Source organism: Saccoglossus kowalevskii, chromosome 12 (assembly GCF_978046115.1).
Source record: "Saccoglossus kowalevskii chromosome 12, keSacKowa6.1, whole genome shotgun sequence".
NCBI lineage: Eukaryota > Metazoa > Hemichordata > Enteropneusta > Harrimaniidae > Saccoglossus > Saccoglossus kowalevskii.
This window is the reverse complement of record NC_140652.1, coordinates 32,537,976-32,564,585: the sequence shown is the minus strand read 5'-3', so window position 1 is coordinate 32,564,585 and position 26,610 is coordinate 32,537,976. Positions and strand designations below refer to the sequence as shown.

Below are 26,610 nucleotides of genomic sequence, written 5' to 3'. Positions count from 1 at the left end.
CAGATGCAATGCCAACACAGGGAAAACAACAAACAAGTCAGTATTTAAACTGATACAAATTATAAAACCATATGTCTGCATAGAAAATGGAGTGAAACTATGAAACACATCACCAATGTGCAGGCACCTGGACAATATTAACACACACCACCAATGTCTCATAGCACACCGTTTGCTTAGTGGTCAGCATATTATAAAGCACTAAACGTTTGTCTCAATATTTAACTTTTTTAAAGAAAAGCACACAACCAGACTTCAAGAATTATAAAAATACACAAAAACACAGACAATAAAACAAACATCTATAATTATTACTTCAAGGCAGTGCAGTTTTAAGACATTTGTTTGAGGTAAGTTACTACATTTAGTGACAATCTGCTTTTGTATACAGCTACAGTTAGTTGAAAAGTTAGTTTTGAAGACAAAAAACGACGTAGTCACCTTTCCATGTATTTTCTCTTCAAGCCGCTTGCGCTCAGAAGACATGTCTTGATGCATAAGGAGTTCCTTCTTGTTAACATTTATACGACTTACTGAGGATCTAGAGGTCCAAAACGGAAATGAAAATAAAAGCAATGAGAATTACCAGCAAAAGAAAGAAGCAAGCTGCAGTAACAGCCACACATGCAGGCAGGCAGGCAGACAGACAGACAGACAACTGACAAACAAACTGACAGAAAAACAGAGACAGACAACCATATACAAGTACATACATATATACATACAAGAAAAAGGAACCATTGGGTTCTCTTCATTACATGCAAAAATCTCATGCAAAGAAATACAATGACTTTGGCTTTTCTTTATAGAAATAGATGTCCAATAGAAGCATATGTGAACTGTTTCCCGTTAAACTTGTACGGAAAAATGAGGAACTAGTCTGTAAATTATACTTTTCATTGCAAAAATCATTCTTCCTACTAAATGCTTAATCAATTTGAAAATGTAACATAACTCAAAATATTATAACCTTGCCAATTAAGAATTTTGATTAATTTGGAATAAGAATTCAGAATGAATACAAATGAGACTGGCTATTATGCTTAATAACACTAAATTAAAGAAATGCAGCAATACAGATATGTTTTAATACTAGTATAATTACATTTTGTCCCTTTATTATTACATGCACTATATTAATCTTAAGGTCCCTTATAAGATGAACTTCATAAAAGTTTCAAAATAGTATGCTATGTAACTAAGCATAATTTCTATGACTAATAAATATTTTATTTTAGCAAAATTTGTACATGTATATTTTTTTCTATTTTTCACATTTATAGAAATGATAAATTGTAGCAAAGTATACACTAAAAAAAATCTTACAAAATTGTAAAAATAGGATTTTTGTACTCCATTCATAAACAAATAAACAGGATTTTCAACATAGACTTCTATTGGAGACATTAACACAAACACGTTTTCATATTTTAAAGGGTTTATTAAAGTCAGAATTTTGTTTTTTGTTGATTGCAAGATAAAAGGCGCAGTGAATAAGGTATATTATGCAGAATGTGGGTAGTGAGTAATCCCCACAACTAGAGATCTTTTGAAGAATTTGCGATAGTAGAGAAAATGGACCTGTCCACACTAGTTGCCACTCAGAGTTATAATCCCATAGTGGGCACACTGTTGCAAGTGGTTGTACTTACATACTAAAGTGGTGTGGGGGGAAACATACAAAAAACTGTTAACATCAATTTGTGATTTTAGTAAAATTTAAATGTTTTTTTGTTTGATAGTTATTAAACCTCAACTGGTTTACTGTCACAGAATTTGGCTTTACAGTGGACTGCTTTTGTCAAAAAAGAAGTGACCTCATGTTAATTTAAGATCCTCTAGCTTATTTGAAACAATTCTGACTACCTAACTGGATGAATAAAACCATTAAAATGTTTTGTTTGCGCGACAATACAACTATAACTTTCTCACTGAAGACAACTAATTTCAGTTCTGATGAACACAAACTACAGTTTAAAACACAAAAAATAATCCTAATTGGATTCATGAGCTTGTAATTGTTAAATAGGTCGCAATTTTTTGCTAGATGTATTTGCTTTGTTAGAAGTATATGCACCTACAAAAATGAAAGGTGTTTTCATTTTTAATGACCCAGTATACAATAAATGAAATGTTTGTCTTTGTGCATTTCTAACACAGCAAATGCAGTATAATTGTTTGCTGGTAAGCAAGGAGTATTAGATTCAGCAGAACTGAGAGAGTGGCTTGCAGTGAGAGAGTATTCTATGCCTCGTACTACCTTCTTTTTAGAGGTGGTGGTGCCCTGGCAATTCTTGGCGCTGCAGGTTTGTCATCTTTCTGTATCTGTAAGCACAGAGTAGACACAACATTCACACTATAATCTTATAAACAGTGTGCGCCAGACACCAGGGCAGGTAACTTTCAAATTTTACCAGCCTGTCAGAAAGTTACCAGCCCTGCATTAAGATTATATTAAAATCCTTTTATTCTCAAAGTAGACGCCACAAAAACTGAATATCATGTTTCCCACTTGTGTTCATAATCTTTGTATCAGCCATCAGAGGAGAATTGGATTCAACTTCATCCCATAATATTATTGATTAAAATTGCATTTTCATAAATTTTTATTGAAGCAGACCATGAACAAATACCGATCAAAAGACTTGACGTAATCAACAGCCAAGTATCCATTTTGGGATAAACACCCAGAGATAAGTGCTTCCATCGAAAAATCCTTCGCTAATATTAGTTAAAGACCCAGGATACCAATCCAGTTGCAGAATATCCTAAAAGTCTGCTTATTTCATAGTTGATGTGAAAAATAATATGGGTCTTAAATACTGCTGTACGAGTGACATGTGAAATGACAAGATGGCACCTTGAAAACACCACCTTACTATGTGAACTAGTAGAAAATCAATATTATCTTGGTATGTGTACAGGTTACCTTTCCTGAAATAAAACACATTTAGGTGGAACAAAGCCATCGTTATGACAATAGTTATGGCAAAATTAACACAGGAATCACGCCATATGATGGCTTTACACTGTAGGGGTTTTAGCAGTGATGTGTTATGGCAAAATAAATGACACCGCAACACAGCAGTAACCCCATGCTCAACTTATTAAATAAGAAAAATGAGAAAAATATATATATATTGATATGGAATGCTGGCAGGAAATAAATAAGAAACACCAATAGAAATTGAGTAAAATAGCACGATTGCTGTTAAAGTGGTCCACATATGAAATAGAGGATGTCAAAACTGAGTACACAATTTTAAGATGGCCACCACAATTTAGGGGTTCCATAAAAGCAAACACAGATTCCAAGATGGTTAACATGGACTTCAAGTTGGCCGACAAGGAATCCCAGATGGTTAACTCAGATTCAAACGACCAACATGGATTCCAAGTCGGCCACGATGGATTCCGAGTTGACCAACATGGATTCCAAGGTAGCAGACACAAATTCTAAGTCAGCTGACATGAATTCCAAGAGGGCTGACACAGATCCAAAGGAGGCCAACATAGATTCTAAGTTGGCCAACATGGACTCCAAGATGGCAGACAGATCTAAGTCAGCTGACATGGATTCCAAGAGGATAAAATAGATCCAAAGGAGGCCAACATAAATTCCAAGTCGACCAACATAAATTCCAAGTCGGCCAACATGGATTCCAAGTTGGCCAACACAGATTCTAAGTCAGCTGACATAGTTTCCAAAAGGGCTGACACAGAATCTAGGTAGGCCAGACAAGGATTCCAAAGGAGGTCACTCAATATTTTGAAGATGATCTTTATAGAATTTTCAAATCTAGAGTCAACATTTGGTTAACATTTGTTTGAATATTGTGGTAGCCAGCTTGAAAGCAGCAAAAGGAATGTGTTAATAATGGTACCATTTTTGGTTGGTGGAACACTTTAACAAAGCAGTTTTGAAATGTTTGTAGATAAAATGTCCTGAGGACATCAATATGTTGAAATTGTATTGCTAATTGTCAATAATTGTCATTTTAAGAATGTAGGAGTAATTTAATGGTGTCAACATGTGACAATCGTACCTGCCAACAACATAAAAAATGTAAATATTATAAAAGGAGACAATAATTCCGTTTAGAAATAAAATGCAAAATTATGATGCTGAAAGCACAATCTAAGTACACTGTAAATCATCTTAAAATAACATGCAAACTAAGAATGCCTAAAAATTGTAAATTAACAACATGCAAACTAAGGATGCTAATCCATGGTCAAAAAACAAGCAAACTAAGGATACTAACCAATGGTAAAATAACAAGCAAACTAAGGATGCTAATCATGGTAGAATAACAAGCAAACTAGGGATGCACTTACTGATGCTTGTTTCTTCTTTAGTTCTTCTAACCATTTCAACATATCTTCATCTGCTACATCAAAACATGTACCTCCCTACAATACACATAATAGGTAAAAACTTGACAAATATTGTCACTGCATGTAAGCCACTCACATGTTTGATATGCCATTAACAAGACAACAAGTCAGCCATTTGAATCACAACTCAGAATAAATGCACGTTAATATGCTTCACACGATGCATAATGTAGTTGTCTAATTTGAACATGATCAGTAGAGACATGACAAAGATAGGACTTTGGAACAGCATTCAATAAAACAAAATGGCCAGCCATTTTGGATTTGATCTAAAAAACAAAATAATGTCATCTCTACATGACAGAGATCTGGTTCCAGAATGACATAAATGACAGATTTAGAAGAATCATTACCACAGGGAGATGGATCAACGTGCACATGAATCTCAAGATGAATAATCACTCAATTCAGCGGCGCCACCAAGTGGGGGGAGATAGGGTTCTCTCTACCAGGGTGTGGAGTTTTTGATACTTCTAAGTTAAAATGGAGCATTCTATGGCTTTCTTGGGCCCGAAATTACTATCAGACAGGTCACAGTTGAAGACTGTGGCCACATGTGATCTTTGATCAATCAGAATTTTATGGTTGTGAGAATCTGCTCCCTAGGGTAAGAGGGCACATGGCCATGGCATGAGGGCTCTGCGCCCCTGTTCCTTGTTTAAAATAATCCCTGAATAATGTATGTATAAAGTTTGAGCAAGATCAGTCTAGGCATGTTCAGGATACGTATGGAGACAGATGGAGTAAACTGTAAGCTGATGTTTTCAGACTACGTCTAAACAAGGACAAAAAGTTAGTGACCTAGCAGTCACTGGGTCACATTAGTTTTGAACATGACAAGCCATGACATGATCAAAAGGTACATCCACAATTTACTTACTAAGCTATTTTTATGTGCGAAGTCAGCCATATTTTCAACTAAAACTTCTGATGCTTCTTTTTGCCCCCAATGAGCGGCTGCATGGAGTGGAGACCAACCATCATTGTCTTGTGCATTGATACTCACACCTGCTTGTATTAGTAAACTGTAAACAAGTAAACACATTGCTATACATCAGAAAGTAAAAATATACTACGGTAACAGTCCAGCATTTAGCCAGGTGTATTCTGATTTTATCAATATATTAGCGGCACCCTGACAACATTTCATTTGAAACCATACACTAATAGTTGGTATGAAATATTCTCAACATTTTACATTGAGTAGGATTATCAATAATCTTCTCAATATGTTTTACTTTACAAGTTACACATTAATAAATAATATTTTCAACACAATATTTAATTATCAAGTATGTTATGGATCTTAAATATTAATTATTGAGAATTCTATTCAGCAAAATCGTTGCCCATAAAAGTAGTGTTTTTATTTTGTCTTCCATGAAGCATCACATTTGTAACACTTGAAATACTGTGAAATACTTTATTTTCGCTGGATTTAATTTTCGCTGAAAAGGCTTTTTAGGCATTTTGTATGGAATTTATTTTCACTGATTTTTGATGAGTTTAATGTGAAATATAGGAAAAAAAGTATATTCGCTGGATTTTATTTTCACGGAATCATCCCTTCAGCGAAAATAGCGAAAATAAATTCCAAGCGAAAATAAAGTATTCTACAGTAGTCCAAGGAGACTATGCCCAAATATTTATATAATATATACAAATAAGGCCCTGAAAAAAAAAATGTTCGATTGATGAAATACGGAGTTCCATGAAGTGAGTAAACACTGATAAGTCGATGAGAAAACTTACTTCATGACTTTAATATAACCTTTAGCAGCAGCAACATGCAAAGCTGTGGCTCCTGATTTGTCATGTTTTTTTTCTTTGACTACTTTACTATTTAACCATTGGTTGGCATCTGCTAACATTTTGTGTTCTTCACCGTTCCTTGCTTCTTCAACATCAATACCTAGTAAAACATAGTCAAACTATGGTGAGGGTTCCCTGTTCAAAGTGATTGTAAATCAAAGCACACTTTCCAAACCTGTGAGATATCAATCATCCGACAAACATGTACACCATCAAGAGAATTTAACTGTGGAATATGAAGTTAAGCAGTCCTCTTAAATTAAATTAGATTTGTAGTCATGTTTATCCTTCAAAGTAAGTTACATTGTAGATATGATTGTCAAAAAGATGAGACCTTACAGTACTCTCAAAATGAAACGAGTGAGAAAGGTAAGACCAGGATATCTACTTTTAATATTTCATATTTTTAGCAAAAAAACATAATTTTCACTTAGTACACTGAGGATAGAAGTGTTCATAACAAAACCAAATCTCAAAATCTGCATTCTTCAGATCAAGTAGAAACCACTAGAATGCAACTTTCGCCCATGCAAACTTTTGTTTATGAGATGAGAGAGGGGGTTTGAAAATATTAAACTAGTAGATTATGTTCGTTGTGTGAATGTTTCCACAGTCAGGGTTCTTAACATAACATTTGACAAATGATTACGTCAGTGATTGTTTCGTCTGAATTATTATGCCAATGTTTGTTTAGTCCATTCTGCTAACAGGTTTTACTGCCAAACTTTGTCTACAGATATATTTGCGGAAGCTCTTACTTTTTATGATCTCTACTTTATATGATTACAAGTCCCATCCAGTCTTTGGATCATTTGATTTGATTTATTGATTATTCCATCACTGTTATTTTTACTACATTTGTATAAGCAGTAAAGTCAACAGCAAAAGAAGTCTTATAATGTGTCTGTCAATTTAAGTTTAGGGTAAAGATCACCTAAAGGTTGGAAACTAATGGTGTTAATTCAAACTGAAATATCAGGCCCAGCTGTGTAAAAATCTACTGTAAACTAAGTAATTTTCACTAAGCATTCTGATAAGATATTATGATAGCATTTCTGAGGACAAAATTTCACGAAAGTCGCTGTGACTGTGTCTTTAATCTCTTGGCTACTATAATAGGTCAGCTGACTTTCATGACCGCTGAAGTTCATACATCCTGGTACTGTCACTGGTATGACAGCATCACAAACATGCCCAATTGGGACATTTTAATGAGTATTCCACTCTAGTAACCAAAACAAGTAGTAACGTTTATAATTGCACCGAAATATCGAAAAAATAAACTAACTTTTGATTTTCATACCAATGAAAACACCGAAATGTGCTACCTTAAAGGGTCATGAAATTGACCTTTAATTCTCAACAAAATGTTGGTTAGCAAATATTATACCTTGTTTATCTATTTCTTCTTCTAACATTTCTTGAATTTCTTCTTCTTCTGCAAGGTCAACAGGAAGTTCTCCTTCATTGTTCACAGCAGCTATATTGGCTCCGTTTTCTAATAAAAATCTGGAATAAAGTCAAATCCCCATTAGTAATCATTGACAGAAGAAATAAGGAAATGTTACTCTATGCAGACACACAGTATGAACAAAATCAGTCCATTGATACATATGTCAAATCTTGCTCAGTACAAACGATTTGGTGCATATTCTAAGCAAAAACAAGCAGCCTGTCGGCCGAGATAGCTCCGCTGTTAGCAATGCACATGGCAATTAAAGAACAGAAGATATCATTAGAAAATGAACAAATCTAGGAACTAGGTTCAAGTTAATCCTGGTGTTGGCACATGACAGTATGTGACTAGGTTCTAGTTAATCCCTGGTGTTGGCACATGACAGTGTATGTGACTATGTTCTAGTTAATCCATGGTGTTGGCACATGACAGTGTATGTGACTATGTTCTAGTTAATCCCTGGTGTTGGCACATGGCAGTGTATGTGACTATGTTCTAGTTAATCCCTGGTGTTGGCACATGGCAGTGTATGTGACTATGTTCTAGTTAATCCCTGGTGTTGGCACATGGCAGTGTATGCGACTATGTTCTAGTTAATCCATGGTGTTGGCACATGACAGTATGTGACTAGGTTCTAGTTAATCCCTGGTGTTGGCACATGACAGTGTATGTGACTATGTTCTAGTTAATCCATGGTGTTGGCACATGACAGTGTATGTGATTAGGTTATGTTAATCCCTGGTGTTGGCACATGGCAGTGTATGTGACTATGTTCTAGTTAATCCCTGGTGTTGGCACATGGCAGTGTATGCGACTATGTTCTAGTTAATCCATGGTGTTGGCACATGACAGTGTATGTGACTATGTTCTAGTTAATCCCTGGTGTTGGCACATGGCAGTGTATGTGACTAGGTTCTAGTTAATCCCTGGTGTTGGCACATGACAGTGTATGTGACTATGTTCTAGTTAATCCATGGTGTTGGCACATGACAGTGTATGTGACTATGTTCTAGTTAATCCCTGGTGTTGGCACATGGCAGTGTATGTGACTATGTTCTAGTTAATCCCTGGTGTTGGCACATGGCAGTGTATGCGACTATGTTCTAGTTAATCCATGGTGTTGGCACATGACAGTGTATGTGATTAGGTTATGTTAATCTCTGGTGTTGGCACATAACAGTGTATGTGACTATTGTTCTAGTTAATCCCTGGTGTTGGCACATAACAGTGTATGTGACTATGTTCTAGTTAATCCCTGGTGTTGGCACATGGCAGTGTATGTGACTATGTTCTAGTTAATCCCTGGTGTTGGCACATGGCAGTGTATGCGACTATGTTCTAGTTAATCCATGGTGTTGGCACATGACAGTGTATGTGATTAGGTTATGTTAATCTCTGGTGTTGGCACATAACAGTGTATGTGACTATTGTTCTAGTTAATCCATGGTGTTGGCACATGGCAGTGTATGTGACTAGGTTCTAGTTAATCCATGGTGTTGGCACATAACAGTGTATGTGACTATGTTCTAGTTAATCCCTGGTATTGGTACATAACAGTGTATGTGACTATGTTCTTGTAATTTATGGGGATTGTGCATGATAGTGCATGCGACTAGGTTCAAGTTAATCCTGGTGTTGGCACATGACGGTACATATGACTATGTTAATTACTTATATTAGATAGGCATGAGAATAAATGCATTTAGAATTACAAACAATAACATTAATCATAGGAATGTTTGGAATGCCAACTATTGGTCCTTGGTGTGTTACACTGATGTGACCTAAATGTGAACATTGATTTATTTCCACCAATGGTGACAGGAACAGATGACGTCAATTAGATATCAACATCAACTGATTTCAATCAATGGTGATATGTACTAATGACACCAAATTTTGTATGTTACTTTCCATTTATAGGCACAAGTAACATCTATATTATGAAAACCCTTACTCCCATGTTACCACTGGAAATTAATCAAACAAATGATCACAACTGTTCAAAAGGAAATCTACCTCCATTTGCTAGAATTTTCAGAGTAATGTGTTCAGTAAATTATCACACTGTTTTTTTTTTGGCATCAATTAAATTTATGAATACATATATGATTTTGATGAGTAGTCAGCTGTTACTTTATGAAGGTGTGGTATTTATTGGAATCACATAAAATATTATAGTTGCTTCTACCACAATCTCAGCCATCAGTGAATCTACAATGTTCGCCCCGGCACAGGGTGAAAGGAAGATATTGCAATTTTGAAGTGCCTTCTGTGGGGCAGAATAATGATTTTTTGCCTTGCTTTCCAATTAAAACTTAGAATAATCAATGCTCCGAAATAAAATAAGGAAAGTAGCACAATGAAAGCTTGTAACCACAATACTAGACATATGTACCATCAGTATCGACAAATGTATTTCCTTCTTACATGTACTGCCTCCTTGCTCACAAATTCAAAGAGAATACGAAATCTATCAGTTCTTAGAGCTACAAAGCTGTGGTTTTAGTTTGAAACAGTTTTGATTATATCCATGTTTGTTTTACCATTGATGAATAAAAATAAATATGCATTTAGAAGGGGCCTACACATGTTTGGTGTCCTATCTAAGCACTGACCAGATGGTATTATATCGCCCTCTATGGTATAATTTAGAGATGGCCTTTCCCTACATTCACTAATCAAGGTTCTTTTAATTAATACAGTTAATTTTGTATTAGCACCAACACATTCAGAATTAGCTGTTTTACACCATTTGCAAATTATATGGATAGAGAAATATCACTGGGGTTAGATTATTTTAGCAAAGATGTCACAGTGAAATGTATTCATAAAGCAAAGATGTCAAGAGAAAAAGTTATTGACCCTTGGCTCTGTTGATATGGACTGAGTCATTAGAGAGTGGGCAGATAACAGCATAGCTGGTTAACTGTGAAGGAAGAAAGAATATTTGTGTGATGAGTAGTTTTAAGGAATATATTTCTATTGAATTCAAGTAAATCTCCATGCAGTAATGACAACTAGGGTGGGTGGATCTGATGGAATATATTTCTATTGAATTCAAGTAAATCTCCATGCAGTAATGACAACTAGGGTGGGTGGATCTGATGGAATATATTTCTATTGAATTCAAGTAAATCTCCATGCAGTAATGACAACTAGGGTGGGTGGATCTGATGGAATATGGTGTTTTGTAATGATTACTAAAAATGACAAAAATATTCCACAAAATTAGAGAATTAAAGATAACATCACGAAATAATCTGAGAGAGGACCACATGTAGTAGCTATATGTGTAATATTAAAGCAATCAGATTTGCAGTTTGTAACAAGACGAAAAAATCTCTTTTTACCAGAAATGACAGAAATATTCATCTAAATTAGAGAATTGAAGATTTCATCACGAAATGAACAAATCTGAGAGATGTCTACCCAAGATACATATACACCAAGTATCAAAGCAATAAGAAATGTAGTTTTCAAGAAGAAGTCGAAATAGTAAAAAGTTGACTTGGACGACAAACAATCACTCGTATGATAAGAAGCTAAAAAGCGTGAAATGAGGAAACAAAACAATCAGAAACACCAAGCAGGATTCATATCATCTGAATGTGGTGATTGAATTGCTTGAAACAAATGAGGAATGTTCTTATAACAAACTTAATCTGTGTTTTTATCGTAATTAGCAGTATTAAACCGTGGATCTTTGTCTAATTTCAATCTGCTAATCCCTCACCATTGGCAAATTAATTCAAATGCTCATTTTAAAAACATTCACAGAAAAGTAGAATAAAAATCAGAAAACAAGTCCTGTCTAGTTAAATTATAAACATTGTAATCTTTTAAAACTTTATTATATCACTGTACAATGTACGACTAACACAATAGTATTTTTCTCAGAAAACAATGTAGTATTAGCCCCATTGCTAAACTATTTCCCCTCAGCAGAGGCCTAGAAACATATGCACAACATTCAAATCTAAGTTTTACTGACCACGATTAAAACCCTGCAAATCAAACAGCATGAATACTACTCAAAACAAACTATCACACTCAGTTTTGTCTGCAGTGAATAGCAAAGAACAGCTTAATAATGCCTTAGACTGTCAAACAGACAAGCGCACTGGACACTTCGAGATTGAAAACTGATTTTGTAACTCAGCAGGTAATATGCACCAGAATTATAGAAATATGAATAATTTCACATGTAAACAATAAACAGCAAAGCAATTAACTACATTACATGTGTATACTGTTGTCATTTAAAGTGACATCATCAGTTGTATGGGATTAATGACTGTCTCCAGGTTCTGCTATCACTAGCACATATGTTGATGATTTAAAGCATATCTTGTCAACACCATTTGTCAACTTTTTTAAAGCCTATCATCAGACATGTCTAATGGGTAAACAAGTAAAACAAGTTTATGTGCATGTCAATGGCCAGAAGTCCACAAAAGAAAGAATGACTCCTAGGTCTTCACGAATTGCTGACTGTGGGGAGTGATACCAATAGAAATGCATTATAGCATGCTTGGTGAAACAACTGACTGTCAAAACAGGTGTGCATGCTGACACCGAGGTCTTCACGAATTGCTGACTGTGGGGAGTGATATCAATAGAAATGCATTATAGCATGCTTGGTGAAACAACTGACTGTCAAAACAGGTGTGCATGCTGACACCGATGTCTTCACGAATTGCTGACTGTGGGGAGTGATACCAATAGAAATACATTATAGCATGCTTGGTGAAACAACTGACTGTCAAAACAGGTGTGCATGTTGACACCTAGGCCTCCAGAACTGCTGACTGTGGGGAGTGATATGCCTGGTGAAACTGACTATACTTTCACAAGTAAATGTTATTCTTAATAGCAGCCAAATGTGAAAGGTGAAGATACAAAAAAATGTAAACGAGCCACTTGTTTCTGCACAGTGATATTCATCTATGTTAGTTATCTCATTACTCAAGTTGCATAACTCACTAACATATTACAGACAATAATTTATAATTTACAACTTCTTAGGGCTGTGATGTCATGAGGTACCTTTCTTGATAAGATCAACACAGCTGTTATGCATTGTCCAATTATTAATGCCAATAATCAGTTTCCTCATAGACTTATTTTAAATCAACTTAATGTACAGAAGCATGTAAGCAGCTGTGATGAATCATGATCTTTGGATTTGTCAAAATAACTCTATACTGTATATTGGCTCCTAGTAGACCTAACATTTCATTTACTGTAAAATACTTTATTTTCGCTTGGAATGGAATTAATTTTCGCTGAAGGAATGATTCAGTGAAAATAAAATCTAGCGAATATATCTTTTTTCTTATATTGTACATTCAATTTGTCAAAAATCAGTGAAAATACATTCCATACAAAATACCCAAAATGTCTTTCCAGCGAAAATATATTCCAGCTAAAATAAAGTATTTTACAGTATTCACAAAATGAGAAACTGATTTTAAACATGTTGAAGTTTTAATAAAAATAGTGACATGTTTCCAACAATTACATTCGTAATCTGTTATACACAGAATAAAAATAAAAGAATTATGACTTCCCAGGCACTTCCTTCATCTGTCTAAAAACACACATGAAAACAGACATAAATTTTATGCAGATGTTTGAGTGAGTCATATCAGTGGTAGAAGGGTTCACACTTAAACTACAGATGGATATGACCACCATATTAATAATTTTATGATATATAATATTAGTATTTTTTCTTAAATAAGAATGGTTCACACTATAACTACTTAAAACTCAGGCATTGTTAGAAAAATGTTACACTAAGTAATTCAAATATTTTATTCGAATGATGTTGTCTCCCCTATCTTGAATGTAGCGCCCTCTATGTCAAGTGAAAGAAACAAGTCAGCTTGGAACAATCCTATAGGTCAAGGGTCAGACGTTTGACCTTAGCAATTCAAAGCAATATTGTTTTGCGCATCATCTATGTATGAAGGTATAATTAAATAAACAGAGAGTTTCTGAGTCATCTGACGTCCTGTCAAAAGGATCACAGCTAAATATTAAATGGAAGAACATTTATTATGAAAATTTATTTTCTTAAATTAATTATAGTAATTAACCAACTATAAATTGCACGTGCAAACAAACAAATATTACAACCTGATACACAATATTCAAACTCATCTACATTTTGTACATACATTGTACAGACATTAATTTCCTTTTTTTCAATTTATTGATTATTTCATCAGTTTTATTCACAATCCAATTATATCTAATGTAACTAAATGTAGACTAGACAGTTGTGTTTTCTCGGGCCACAATGTTTTTGTTTTTTCAAATCCTGTCAAATAGTATCAAATCTAAAAGAAATATACTATAAAACAGATCAACACCATGTTCTGATAACATAATAGCCAACAGTAAATGTTATCTTTGTTTCTGTTTCTGCCATGTGTTATATATAAGCCATGCCACATGTTTTGTTGCTACTCTAAATCCATACAGGTTTCCCTACAGGGACCATACTTATCCAGACCGGAAACATGCTGGAGGAAAGTGGGCTGCCAAAGATTAAAAGAAATATTACAATCTCATAAGTAGAACCAAACTAAGAGAACCTTGTGAAACAATTCTGTTGTCTAAAACAGCAAAGTAACATTGTACTTTGTATATAGGTAGTCAATATGTAACAACCATGTATGATACTTTGTATATAGGTAGTCAATATGTAACAACCATGTATGATACTTTGTATACAGGTAGTCAATATGTAACAACCATGTATGATGCTTTGTATATAGGTAGTCAATATGTAACAACCATGTATGATACTTTGTATACAGGTAGTCAATATATAACAACCATGTATGATGCTTTGTATACAGGTAGTCAATATGTAACAACTATGTATGACACTTTGTATACAGATAGTCAATATATAACAACCATGTATGACACTTTGTATATAGGTAGTCAATATGTAACAATTATGTATGATACTTTGTATACAGGTAGTCAATATGTAACAACCATGTATGATACTTTGTATATAGGTAGTCAATATGTAACAACCATGTATGATACTTTGTATACAGGTAGTCAATATGTAACAACCATGTATGATACTTTGTATACAGGTAGTCAATATATAACAACCATGTATGATGCTTTGTATACAGGTAGTCAATATGTAACAACTATGTATGACACTTTGTATATAGGTAGTCAATATATAACAACCATGTATGACACTTTGTATACAGGTAGTCAATATATAACAACCATGTATGATACTTTGTATACAGATAGTCAATATATAACAACCATGTATGACACTTTGTATACAGGTAGTCAATATGTAACAACCATGTATGACACTTTGTATACAGGTAGTCAATATGTAACAACCATGTATGACACTTTGTATATAGGTAGTCAATATGTAACAACCATGTATGACACTTTGTATACAGGTAGTCAATATGTAACAACCATGTATGATACTTTGTATATAGGTAGTCAATATGTAACAATTATGTATGATACTTTGTATACAGGTAGTCAATATGTAACAACCATGTATGACACTTTGCATACAGGTAGTCAATATATAACAACCATGTATGACACTTTGTATATAGGTAGTCAATATGTAACAACCATGTATGACACTTTGTATACAGGTAGTCAATATGTAACAACCATGTATGACACTTTGAATATAGGTAGTCAATATGTAACAATTATGTATGATACTTTGTATATAGGTAGTCAATATGTAACAACCATGTATGATGCTTTGTATACAGGTAGTCAATATGTAACAACCATGTATGATGCTTTGTATACAGGTAGTCAATATGTAACAACCATGTATGATACTTTGTATACAGATAGTCAATATGTAACAACCATGTATGACACTTTGTATACAGGTAGTCAATATGTAACAACCATGTATGATGCTTTGTATACAGGTAGTCAATATGTAACAACTATGTATGACACTTTGTATATAGGTAGTCAATATGTAACAACCATGTATGATGCTTTGTATACAGGTAGTCAATATGTAACAACCATGTATGATGCTTTGTATACAGGTAGTCAATATGTAACAACCATGTATGATGCTTTGTATACAGGTAGTCAATATGTAACAACCATGTATGATACTTTGTATACAGGTAGTCAATATGTAACAACCATGTATGATACTTTGTATACAGGTAGTCAATATGTAACAACCATGTATGATACTTTGTATATAGGTAGTCAATATGTAACAACCATGTATGATGCTTTGTATACAGGTAGTCAATATGTAACAACCATGTATGATGCTTTGTATACAGGTAGTCAATATGTAACAACTATGTATGACACTTTGTATACAGATAGTCAATATATAACAACCATGTATGACACTTTGTATATAGGTAGTCAATATGTAACAATTATGTATGATACTTTGTATACAGGTAGTCAATATGTAACAACCATGTATGACACTTTGTATACAGGTAGTCAATATATAACAACCATGTATGACACTTTGTATATAGGTAGTCAATATGTAACAACCATGTATGACACTTTGTATACAGGTAGTCAATATGTAACAACCATGTATGATACTTTGTATATAGGTAGTCAATATGTAACAATTATGTATGATACTTTGTATACAGGTAGTCAATATGTAACAACCATGTATGACACTTTGTATACAGGTAGTCAATATATAACAACCATGTATGACACTTTGTATATAGGTAGTCAATATGTAACAACCATGTATGACACTTTGTATACAGGTAGTCAATATGTAACAACCATGTATGACACTTTGTATATAGGTAGTCAATATGTAACAATTATGTATGATACTTTGTATACAGGTAGTCAATATGTAACAACCATGTATGATACTTTGTATACAGGTAGTCAATATGTAACAACCATGTATGACACTTTGTATATAGGTAGTCAATATGTAACAATTATGTATGATACTTTGTATACAGGTAGTCAATATGTAACAACCATGTATGACACTTTGTATACAGGTAGTCAATATGTAACAACCATGTATGACACTTTGTATACAGGTAGTCAATATGTAACAACCGTGTATGACACTTTGTATATAGGTAGTCAATATGTAACAACCATGTATGACACTTTGTATATAGGTAGTCAATATGTAACAATTATGTATGATACTTTGTATACAGGTAGTCAATATGTAACAACCATGTATGATACTTTGTATACACGTAGTCAATATGCAACAACCATGTATGATGCTTTGTATATAGGTAGTCAATATGTAACAACCATGTATGATACTTTGTTTACAGGTAGTCAATATATAACAACCATGTAAGACACTTTGTATACAGGTAGTCAATATGTAACAACCATGTATGACACTTTGTATATAGGTAGTCAATATGTAACAATTATGTATGATACTTTGTATACAGGTAGTCAATATGTAACAACCATGTATGATACTTTGAATATTGGTAGTCAATATGTAACAACCATGTATGATACTTTGTATACACGTAGTCAATATGCAACAACCATGTATGATGCTTTGTATATAGGTAGTCAATATGTAACAACCATGTATGACACTTTGTATATAGGTAGTCAATATGTAACAATTATGTATGATACTTTGTATACAGGTAGTCAATATGTAACAACCATGTATGATACTTTGAATATAGGTAGTCAATATGTAACAACCATGTATGATACTTTGTATACAGGTAGTCAATATGTAACAACCATGTATGATACTTTGAATATAGGTAGTCAATATGTAACAACCATGTATGATACTTTGTATACAGGTAGTTAATATGTAACAATTATGTATGATACTTTGTATACAGGTAGTCAATATGCAACAACCATGTATGATGCTTTGTATATAGGTAGTCAATATGTAACAACCATGTATGACACTTTGTATATAGGTAGTCAATATGTAACAATTATGTATGATACTTTGTATACAGGTAGTCAATATGTAACAACCATGTATGATACTTTGAATATAGGTAGTCAATATGTAACAACCATGTATGATGCTTTGTATACAGGTAGTCAATATGTAACAATTATGTATGATACTTTGTATACAGGTAGTTAATATGTAACAACCATGTATGACACTTTGTATACAGGTAGTCAATATGTAACAACCATGTATGACACTTTGTATACAGGTAGTTAATATGTAACAATTATGTAGGAAGTGCATGAATAGAGTCTAATAACTATATACTAGTGTAATAAATTACTGTACAGGAAATCAGCATCTAGAGAGGGGAAAGGGGCAGTGCTGTTATCTGGGGTTAGTCATATCAAACTGCTAGAGGGAGATATTTGTAATGCAGACTAGCTAGATAACAATTTGTGTGGTCTACATTTAAACAGCATGTAGCACATCATCACAGTTACAATGCAAAAGCTGTGGATGACCTTCAACCATGGCATGTCATACAGATTTATACCTACAATGTCCAGTAATTGAAAGCAATGTGGATTCACCAGCTCTGAGGCATTTGGTAACATGAGACTACATATCACATGGCAGTCCTTGAAGTCCCACATATTGTACATTGCATCATTGGAAATATAAATAGCAAATTATATTTTCTTTTGTTTGTGTCTTAATTTGTTGTTTATTTACACAATTATGGACACATACATAACAGCCCACAAACATCAAATGAAATACATTGTACTTAGAAAGCTGAGAAGTAATAGAGCAAAGAGTTGATAAATTCAGATATCATTATCACATCCTCAGCATGCATGTATATGCTTTAATGGCCCAGGGAAATACAAGACTTTCAGATACATTTCATCCAAAACAAGTATTTGCATTACATAGTTCCAGTGAGTCCTGACGTGTAAGGAACATATAAAGTTTGAACATGAACAGTCAGAGATATGGTTTCAAATCAAAGAACTGCTCTGGAATGGTAGAAATGCTTTTTGATGAATTTTTAGCACAAAAATGGCCGCCATTCGGCCATTTTAAATCGAATCATGAAACAAATGACATGCATATGTTGCCTCAGATATGCATTTGTGAAGTTTGATCGACCAGGCATGAGATAAAGGTGGAGACACACACATGCACAAAGTCCCCATTTTCGGACTACGTCAAAACATTACTCTGGATCAAAAGTTGCCTGGATTACTCTGGATCAAAAGTTGCCGGGAATACTCTGGATCAAACATTGCCCTGCTTACTCTGGATAAAATATTGCCTGACTTACTTTGGATCGGGGCTTGCAAATGTTATTTGTAGTTGTTTAACACAAACTACAGCTCATGGACACTGAACACAACTACTACACTAACCCAGTTAACTCGTGCTCACGATTAGTTCACAGTCTATCTATTTTAATTGAGGAATTTATAGCAAAACATGCGTGATAACAAATATACCATGTAGTCAACCATGTTTATCTCATTGTTGCCATGGTAATGAGATTACATTGTACTCTGTTCTTCATCACAAAAATAAGAATATAAAGTAACAGCAGTTTAAAAAGAAACATGATTGTGAACCATCACTTACACATTACATGATGGTTGTGTAAGCAGTCCATTGGCTAAACTGCATATATCACATGGTCTCCTATACATGTGTTGATTGGCTAAACTGCATATATCACATAGTCTCCTATACATGTGTTGATTGGCTAAACTGCATATATCACATGGTCTCCTATACATGTGTTGATTGGCTAAACTGCATATATCACATGGTCTCCTATACATGTGTTGATTGGCTAAACTGCATATATTACATGGTCTCTATACATGTGTTGATTGGCTAAACTGCATATATCACATGGTCTCCTATACATGTGTTGATTGGCTAAACTGCATATATCACATGGTCTCCTATACATGTGTTGATTGGCTAAACTGCATATATCACATGGTCTCCTATACATGTGTTGATTGGCTAAACTGCATATATCACATGGTCTCATATACATGTGTTGATTGGCTAAACTGCATATATCACATGGTCACCTATGCATGTGTTGATTGGCTAAACTGCATATATCACATGGTTTCATAAACATGTGTTGATTGGCTAAACTGCATATATCACATGGTCTCCTATACATGTGTTGATTGGCTAAACTGCATATATCACATGGTCTCCTATACATGTGTTGATTGGCTAAACTGCATATATCACATGGTCTCATATACATGTGTTGATTGGCTAAACTGCATATATCACATGGTCTCATATACATGTGTTGATTGGCTAAACTGCATATATCACATGGTTTCCTATGCACGTGTTGATTGGCTAAACTGCATATATCACATGGTTTCCTATGTACGTGTTGATTGGCTAAACTGCATATATCACATGGTTTCCTATACATGTGTTGATTGGCTAAACTGCATATATCACATGGTTTCCTATGCACACGTTGAATGGCTAAACTGCATATCACAAGGTCTCCTATTCAAGTCAGGCGTTTTTCAAAAAAAACAAGCCATGCATGGCACAGTCCCCGTTAGTTATCAAATTTATGATATATATAGTTTTGTTTATAGTAATATAGCTGGAATATAACCATGTCAGGAATATGACTTTTTAACATTAAAATGATTGACATTTGTATCTGATCGTCCAAAAAGTACTTGTCCATATTGAGGGATATTGCTCTGGAACAGCATTCAAAATCAGCCATTTTAAATACATGTATATATATAACATGATGTATAACTAATATATAAAATTTGAATATAATCAGTCAAAGCATTTAAGAGATATGGCTCTAGAAGCCCAATCATTAAAACAAAATGGCCACCAGACAGCCATTCGAATCCGATCTGAAAAATAAATGATGTGCATCAGGAACCTGTAATGTCTAACATATGTACCAAGTTTGAACGAAATTCATATATAAATGCTTGATATTTGATGATTTTTTAGCACAAAAATGGCCACCATTTGGCCATTTTGAATAGGATCGTCAAACCAATATATCTGTCTATCTATGACATGATGTATAATGAATATTTAAAATTTGAACATAATCAGTGAAAGCAAGTCAGAGATATGGCACGAGAACCACATTCATTAAAACAAAAGGGCCGCCAGTTGACCATTTTGAATCTTATCTAAAAAACAAAATTACTTGCATCAAGGTCCCATAATGTCTAATGTATATACCAAGTTTGAACAAAATCCATCTGTAAACAGCTGAGAAATGCTTGTTTTTGAGGATTTTTAGCTCAAAAATGGCCGCCATTCGGCCATCTTGAATCAGATCGTGAAACAAATTGACGTGCATATGTATACTATCATGTATGATGTATGTGTGAAGTTTGATTGTGATTGGTCCAGGCATTTCTAAGATACAGGTCCGGACGCACGCACAGCCGCACGCACGCACGGACGGACACACGGAGGGCAAAACATAAGTCCCCGTTTTAGGACTGCGTCCGAGCGAGGACTAAAAACTGCAAGAGGGACCACTGCAATTCAGTGGCGCCACCATTTGGGAGATTTATGATTCTCCCTGCCAGGGTGTGAAAATTCTAAGATAAAATGGAGCATTCTATGGCTTCTTTGGGACCAAAATTACTATCTGACAGGTCACAGTTGAAGACTGCATGACGTATGTTCCCTTGTTTAAGAAAATCCCTGCAAGTGCTGATTAGCTAAACTGCATACACAGTATCACAAGGTCTCCTATGCATGTGTTGATTGGCTAATATCATGCATAGTACGACATACAAACACCTACCATTTAAATATTTGTCATTCTAAAAGGTCAATAGAAAATACTGCATGAGAAAAACATGTGCAGGTCAAAACAGAGGTCTTTGAACTCAGGGCAGATTGTTGATTTAGTAGCTAGCGAAAAAGAAATCTGTATCCTTTCAATAATAATTTCAATAAGCTTACTCCTATACACATGGTGAAACAGCAGATGACAAACAATGGAATGACAAAACACTACATCACACAATATTTTGGATATTGCAACCAAGTCAGTGAGACTCTGCACTATCTTATCAACAGGAAAAAGAATTATGCATAATCACTCAGAAAGGAAGAGGTCTGTTATTGAGGAAGTTGTTATGAAAGGGAAATGGGCACTTCAATGTTCTCCATATGACAATAAGAGCAAGCTTGTAGTCGTGAACAACACAGGAAAAGGCCATCAAATATGATTGTATTCTGACACCAAACACTAAAACTTCTTTCTACACACTTGTAATTGCTTCTCATACATTTACACACACAAACATTCATTATCTGTAAGTTAATTGTTGACCAACTCAATACTCGCATGTTTTGAGCATAATTTGCCCATTTTAAATCAAAGGATAGAGTCCAAACACATGAAATGTGATAAACTGAGATGAAACTAGTTGTATTAAACTCCTATGACTGGAAAATTTGTTGAACAAAGTAAATCTATTGTGTTTTTGTTTACCATTTAGAAACAAGTGAAATTTAACACTTGTATGAAGCAATTGAAACTATAGGATACTGGTGTAGCGGTACTGTTCAATTGAAACAAACAGTGTTCAAATAATAGAGACAGAACACACAGGCCTGATATGTCAGCCAGTAGAATGACTTCATGAATGGACCACTCAATAATATGCACCAATAACTAATCACACCTATATAGAACCAGTGTACCAAAAAACATGAAGCAGCCATTTTTGAGATATTCAGCAAACTAATTTGTTAGCACCTTATCAAGGAGGCTATTGCTGTCATACTGTGCTCCATATAAGAGGTGTTAGGACATGTATAAAACACAACTAAGGCCAGGAAAAACAAATTCTCTGTTTCTCGTTTCACGGAAATTTCAAAATGAGGCAACGAGACGTGTTTTTTTTTTTTTGAATACTGAGCTAAAATGGGGTAAATTTGAGACAAGTGCGAGTACAAGCGCATTTTGGAATGCTTTAGAAAGAAAAAACGTCTGAGGCAAATAGTTCAAAATGATGTGAGTGGAAACGAGAAACAGAGATATTTTTTTTCTCAGCCTAAATATACTGAGTGACAATGTAATAATGTAGGAAGGGAAGGTCACACTGCTACCATGTATGACCTAACTGACATTTCAGGAGCAAATCAACACAGTATAGTATGCACAGCCTTGCTCAAACACAATAGCATCACTGACCTCACAGGAAACATAAAATGGTTGACTAGAGTACATGCCTGCAGGTCAAGTAAATAACAAATGGGTTTCCAACCTGTCAGAGGTGTCAGTCAACAATAATATTTATTCCAATATATTTCTGTGTGATATCAATTATATTTATAATTTGTTTTCAAGAGACAACTCATTACTGTTTATGAATTTTATTTTTTGGGGATTTGAACGGATAATTAAAACACATAATAAATTTTACAAAATAATGCGATTAGATTTTAAACATTCAGCAAATAAATAAACTTACATTTATTACTGAACTTGTGTTTCAAGCTCTGTGAAACTTTATTGTCTATATATCTTTGGTTTGGTGCAGTTTCAGAATGTAGTGGTCTTCACTACAAGAAGTAAATGGTATGCTATCGTTTAGAGTATAGTTGAAGTGACCCTGTGACTTCAGAGATCTTCACTTTTGAAACAGAATTAGTGGTACTGTGGAATACTTTATTTTCGCTGGAATTAATTTTCCCTGAAAAGGCTTTTTGGGCGTTTTGCTTGGAATTTATTTTCACTGATTTTTGATGAGTTTAATGTGAAATATAGAAAAAAAAGTATATTCGCTGCATTTTATTTTCATGGAATCATCCCTTCAGCAAAAATAAATTCCAAGCAAAAATAAAGTATTCTACAGTATATTGTAAGTCACACAATTCTGAAAGTAGGTACTACGTACATTGACACACAACTTCCAACAATGACACACAGCTTCCAGGTGATATTGAACATTAACTTCGCTGAATGAGATGACAAAAAGTATATGACATAGAAACAGTCATTCAGCAGCTACTGACTGTGGTGACCGCTATTCAATTCTAGTTGCTTTCTACATACATTGTTTTCTGAAATTAAAACTAGAGTTAACCAATACAGGTAAAAATAAAATTAATAATCATAATAATTAATAAGAAAGACTTTAAGTATAGATACTAGTGACTGAGATTATGACCGGGGATTGCCTCTATTGTAATCCAAGTTCAAACCAACATAGCTATCTAATAATAACCCTATTGTTAGAGACAATTGTACTGAAGTCAGAATTGGAAATTGTCTGAAATCAGACGCAGTGATGTTAGCTGTGGACTAGTGGGTTTCAATGTGTAATAGTCTAGTGGGCTCATTGCTCAGCTTATTAACTGTCATGGTATACCAGCTAACCATTGTTCACAGCATGTACAGATGAATAACCATTTCACTAAACTTGTACATTCTAAGAACACATTGAGGTTCATTCACCTATTTGTAATTGCCAATCTAACACATTTAGAGTGAGGAACCTGGCACCAAATCATAGCATTGCCAATCTAACACACATTTGGAGTGAGGAACCTGGCACCAAATCATAGTATTGCCAATCTAACACATTTAAGGTGAGGAACCTGACACCAAATCATATCATTGCCAATCTAACACATTTAAGGTGAGGAACCTGGCACCAAATCATACCAAATCATATCATTGCCAATCTAACACATTTGGAGTGAGGAACTTGGCACCAAATCATATCATTGCCAATCTAACACATTTAGGATGAGGAACCTGGCACCAAATCATACCAAATCATATCATTGCCAATCTAACAAATTTAGGGTGAGGAACTTGGCACCAAATCATATCATTGCCAATCTAATACATTTAGGGCGAGGAACCTGGCACCAAATCATATCATTGCCAATCTAACACATTTAGGGTGAGGAACCTGGCACCAAATCATAGCATTGCCAATCTAACACATTTAGGGTGAGGAACCTGGCACCAAATCATATCATTGCCAATCTAACACATTTAGGGTGAGGAACTTGGCACCAAATCATATCATTGCCAATCTAACACATTTGGAGTGAGGAACCTGGCACCAAATCATAGCATTGCCAATCTAACACATTTAGGGTGAGGAACCTATCACCAAATCATATCATTGCCAATCTAACACATTTAGGGTGAGGAACTTGGCACCAAATCATATCATTGCCAATCTAACACATTTAGGATGAGGAACCTGGCACCAAATCATATCATTGCCAATCTAACACATTTAGGGTGAGGAACTTGGCACCAAATCATATCATTGCCAATCTAACACATTTAGGGTGAGGAACCTGGCACCAAATCATATCATTGCCAATCTAACACATTTAGGGTGAGGAACCTGGCACCAAATCATACCAAATCATAGCATTGCCAATCTAACACATTTAGGGTGAGGAACCTGGCACCAAATCATACCAAATCATAGCATTGCCAATCTAACACATTTAGGGTTAGGAACCTGACACCAAATCACAGCATTGCCAATCTAACACATTTAGGGTGATCAACCTGGCACCAAATCATATCATTGCCAATCTAACACATTTATGGTGAGGAACCTGACACCAAATCATATCATTGCCAATCTAACACATTTAGGGTTAGGAACCTGACACCAAATCATAGCATTGCCAATCTAACACATTTAGGGTGAGGAACCTGACACCAAATCATACCAAATCATAGCATTGCCAATCTAACACATTTGGAGTGAGGAACTTGGCACCAAATCATATCATTGCCAATCTAACACATTTAGGATGAGGAACCTGGCACCAAATCATACCAAATCATATCATTGCCAATCTAACAAATTTAGGGTGAGGAACTTGGCACCAAATCATATCATTGCCAATCTAATACATTTAGGGTGAGGAACCTGGCACCAAATCATATCATTGCCAATCTAACACATTTAGGGTGAGGAACCTGGCACCAAATCATAGCATTGCCAATCTAACACATTTAGGGTGAGGAACCTGGCACCAAATCATATCATTGCCAATCTAACACATTTAGGGTGAGGAACTTGGCACCAAATCATATCATTGCCAATCTAACACATTTAGGATGAGGAACCTGGCACCAAATCATATCATTGCCAATCTAACACATTTAGGGTGAGGAACTTGGCACCAAATCATATCATTGCCAATCTAACACATTTAGGGTGAGGAACCTGGCACCAAATCATATCATTGCCAATCTAACACATTTAGGGTGAGGAACCTGGCACCAAATCATACCAAATCATAGCATTGCCAATCTAACACATTTAGGGTGAGGAACCTGGCACCAAATCATACCAAATCATAGCATTGCCAATCTAACACATTTAGGGTTAGGAACCTGACACCAAATCACAGCATTGCCAATCTAACACATTTAGGGTGATCAACCTGGCACCAAATCATATCATTGCCAATCTAACACATTTATGGTGAGGAACCTGACACCAAATCATATCATTGCCAATCTAACACATTTAGGGTTAGGAACCTGGCACCAAATCATAGCATTGCCAATCTAACACATTTAGGGTGAGGAACCTGACACCAAATCATACCAAATCATAGCATTGCCAATCTAACACATTTAGGGTGAGGAACCTGGCACCAAATCATACCAAATCATAGCATTGCCAATCTAACACATTTAGGGTGAGGAACCTGGCACCAAATCATATCATTGCCAATCTAACACATTTAGGGTGAGGAACTTGGCACCAAATCATAGCATTGCCAATCTAACACATTTGGAGTGAGGAACCTGGCACCAAATCATAGCATTGCCAATCTAACACATTTAGGGTGAAGAACTTGGCACCAAATCATAGCATTGCCAATCTATTACATTTGGAGTGAGGAACCTGGCACCAAATCATAGCATTGCCAATCT

General features: G+C 34.8%; 1 protein-coding gene across 12 annotated transcripts in view; it reads right to left on the bottom strand.

Annotated features, from left to right (window-relative positions):
- LOC100373979 (protein phosphatase 1 regulatory subunit 12A-like) overlaps positions 1 to 26,610 on the bottom strand; it is a 116,254-nt gene that overhangs the window by 68,469 nt on the left and 21,175 nt on the right. For 10 of the 12 annotated variants that reach the window (XM_085506583.1, XM_085506585.1, XM_085506586.1 and 7 more), the window contains exons 3-8: positions 7,601 to 7,719; positions 6,151 to 6,310; positions 5,279 to 5,423; positions 4,339 to 4,413; positions 2,261 to 2,325; positions 442 to 541 (exon numbers count right to left, since the gene is read on the bottom strand). In XM_085506583.1, coding sequence (XP_085362709.1) covers positions 442 to 541; positions 2,261 to 2,325; positions 4,339 to 4,413; positions 5,279 to 5,423; positions 6,151 to 6,310; positions 7,601 to 7,719 — 664 coding nt within the window. The remainder of the gene's footprint in view (positions 1 to 441; positions 542 to 2,260; positions 2,326 to 4,338; positions 4,414 to 5,278; positions 5,424 to 6,150; positions 6,311 to 7,600; positions 7,720 to 26,610) is intronic. The other 2 variants (XM_085506580.1, XM_085506584.1) reach the window with 1 other exon arrangement.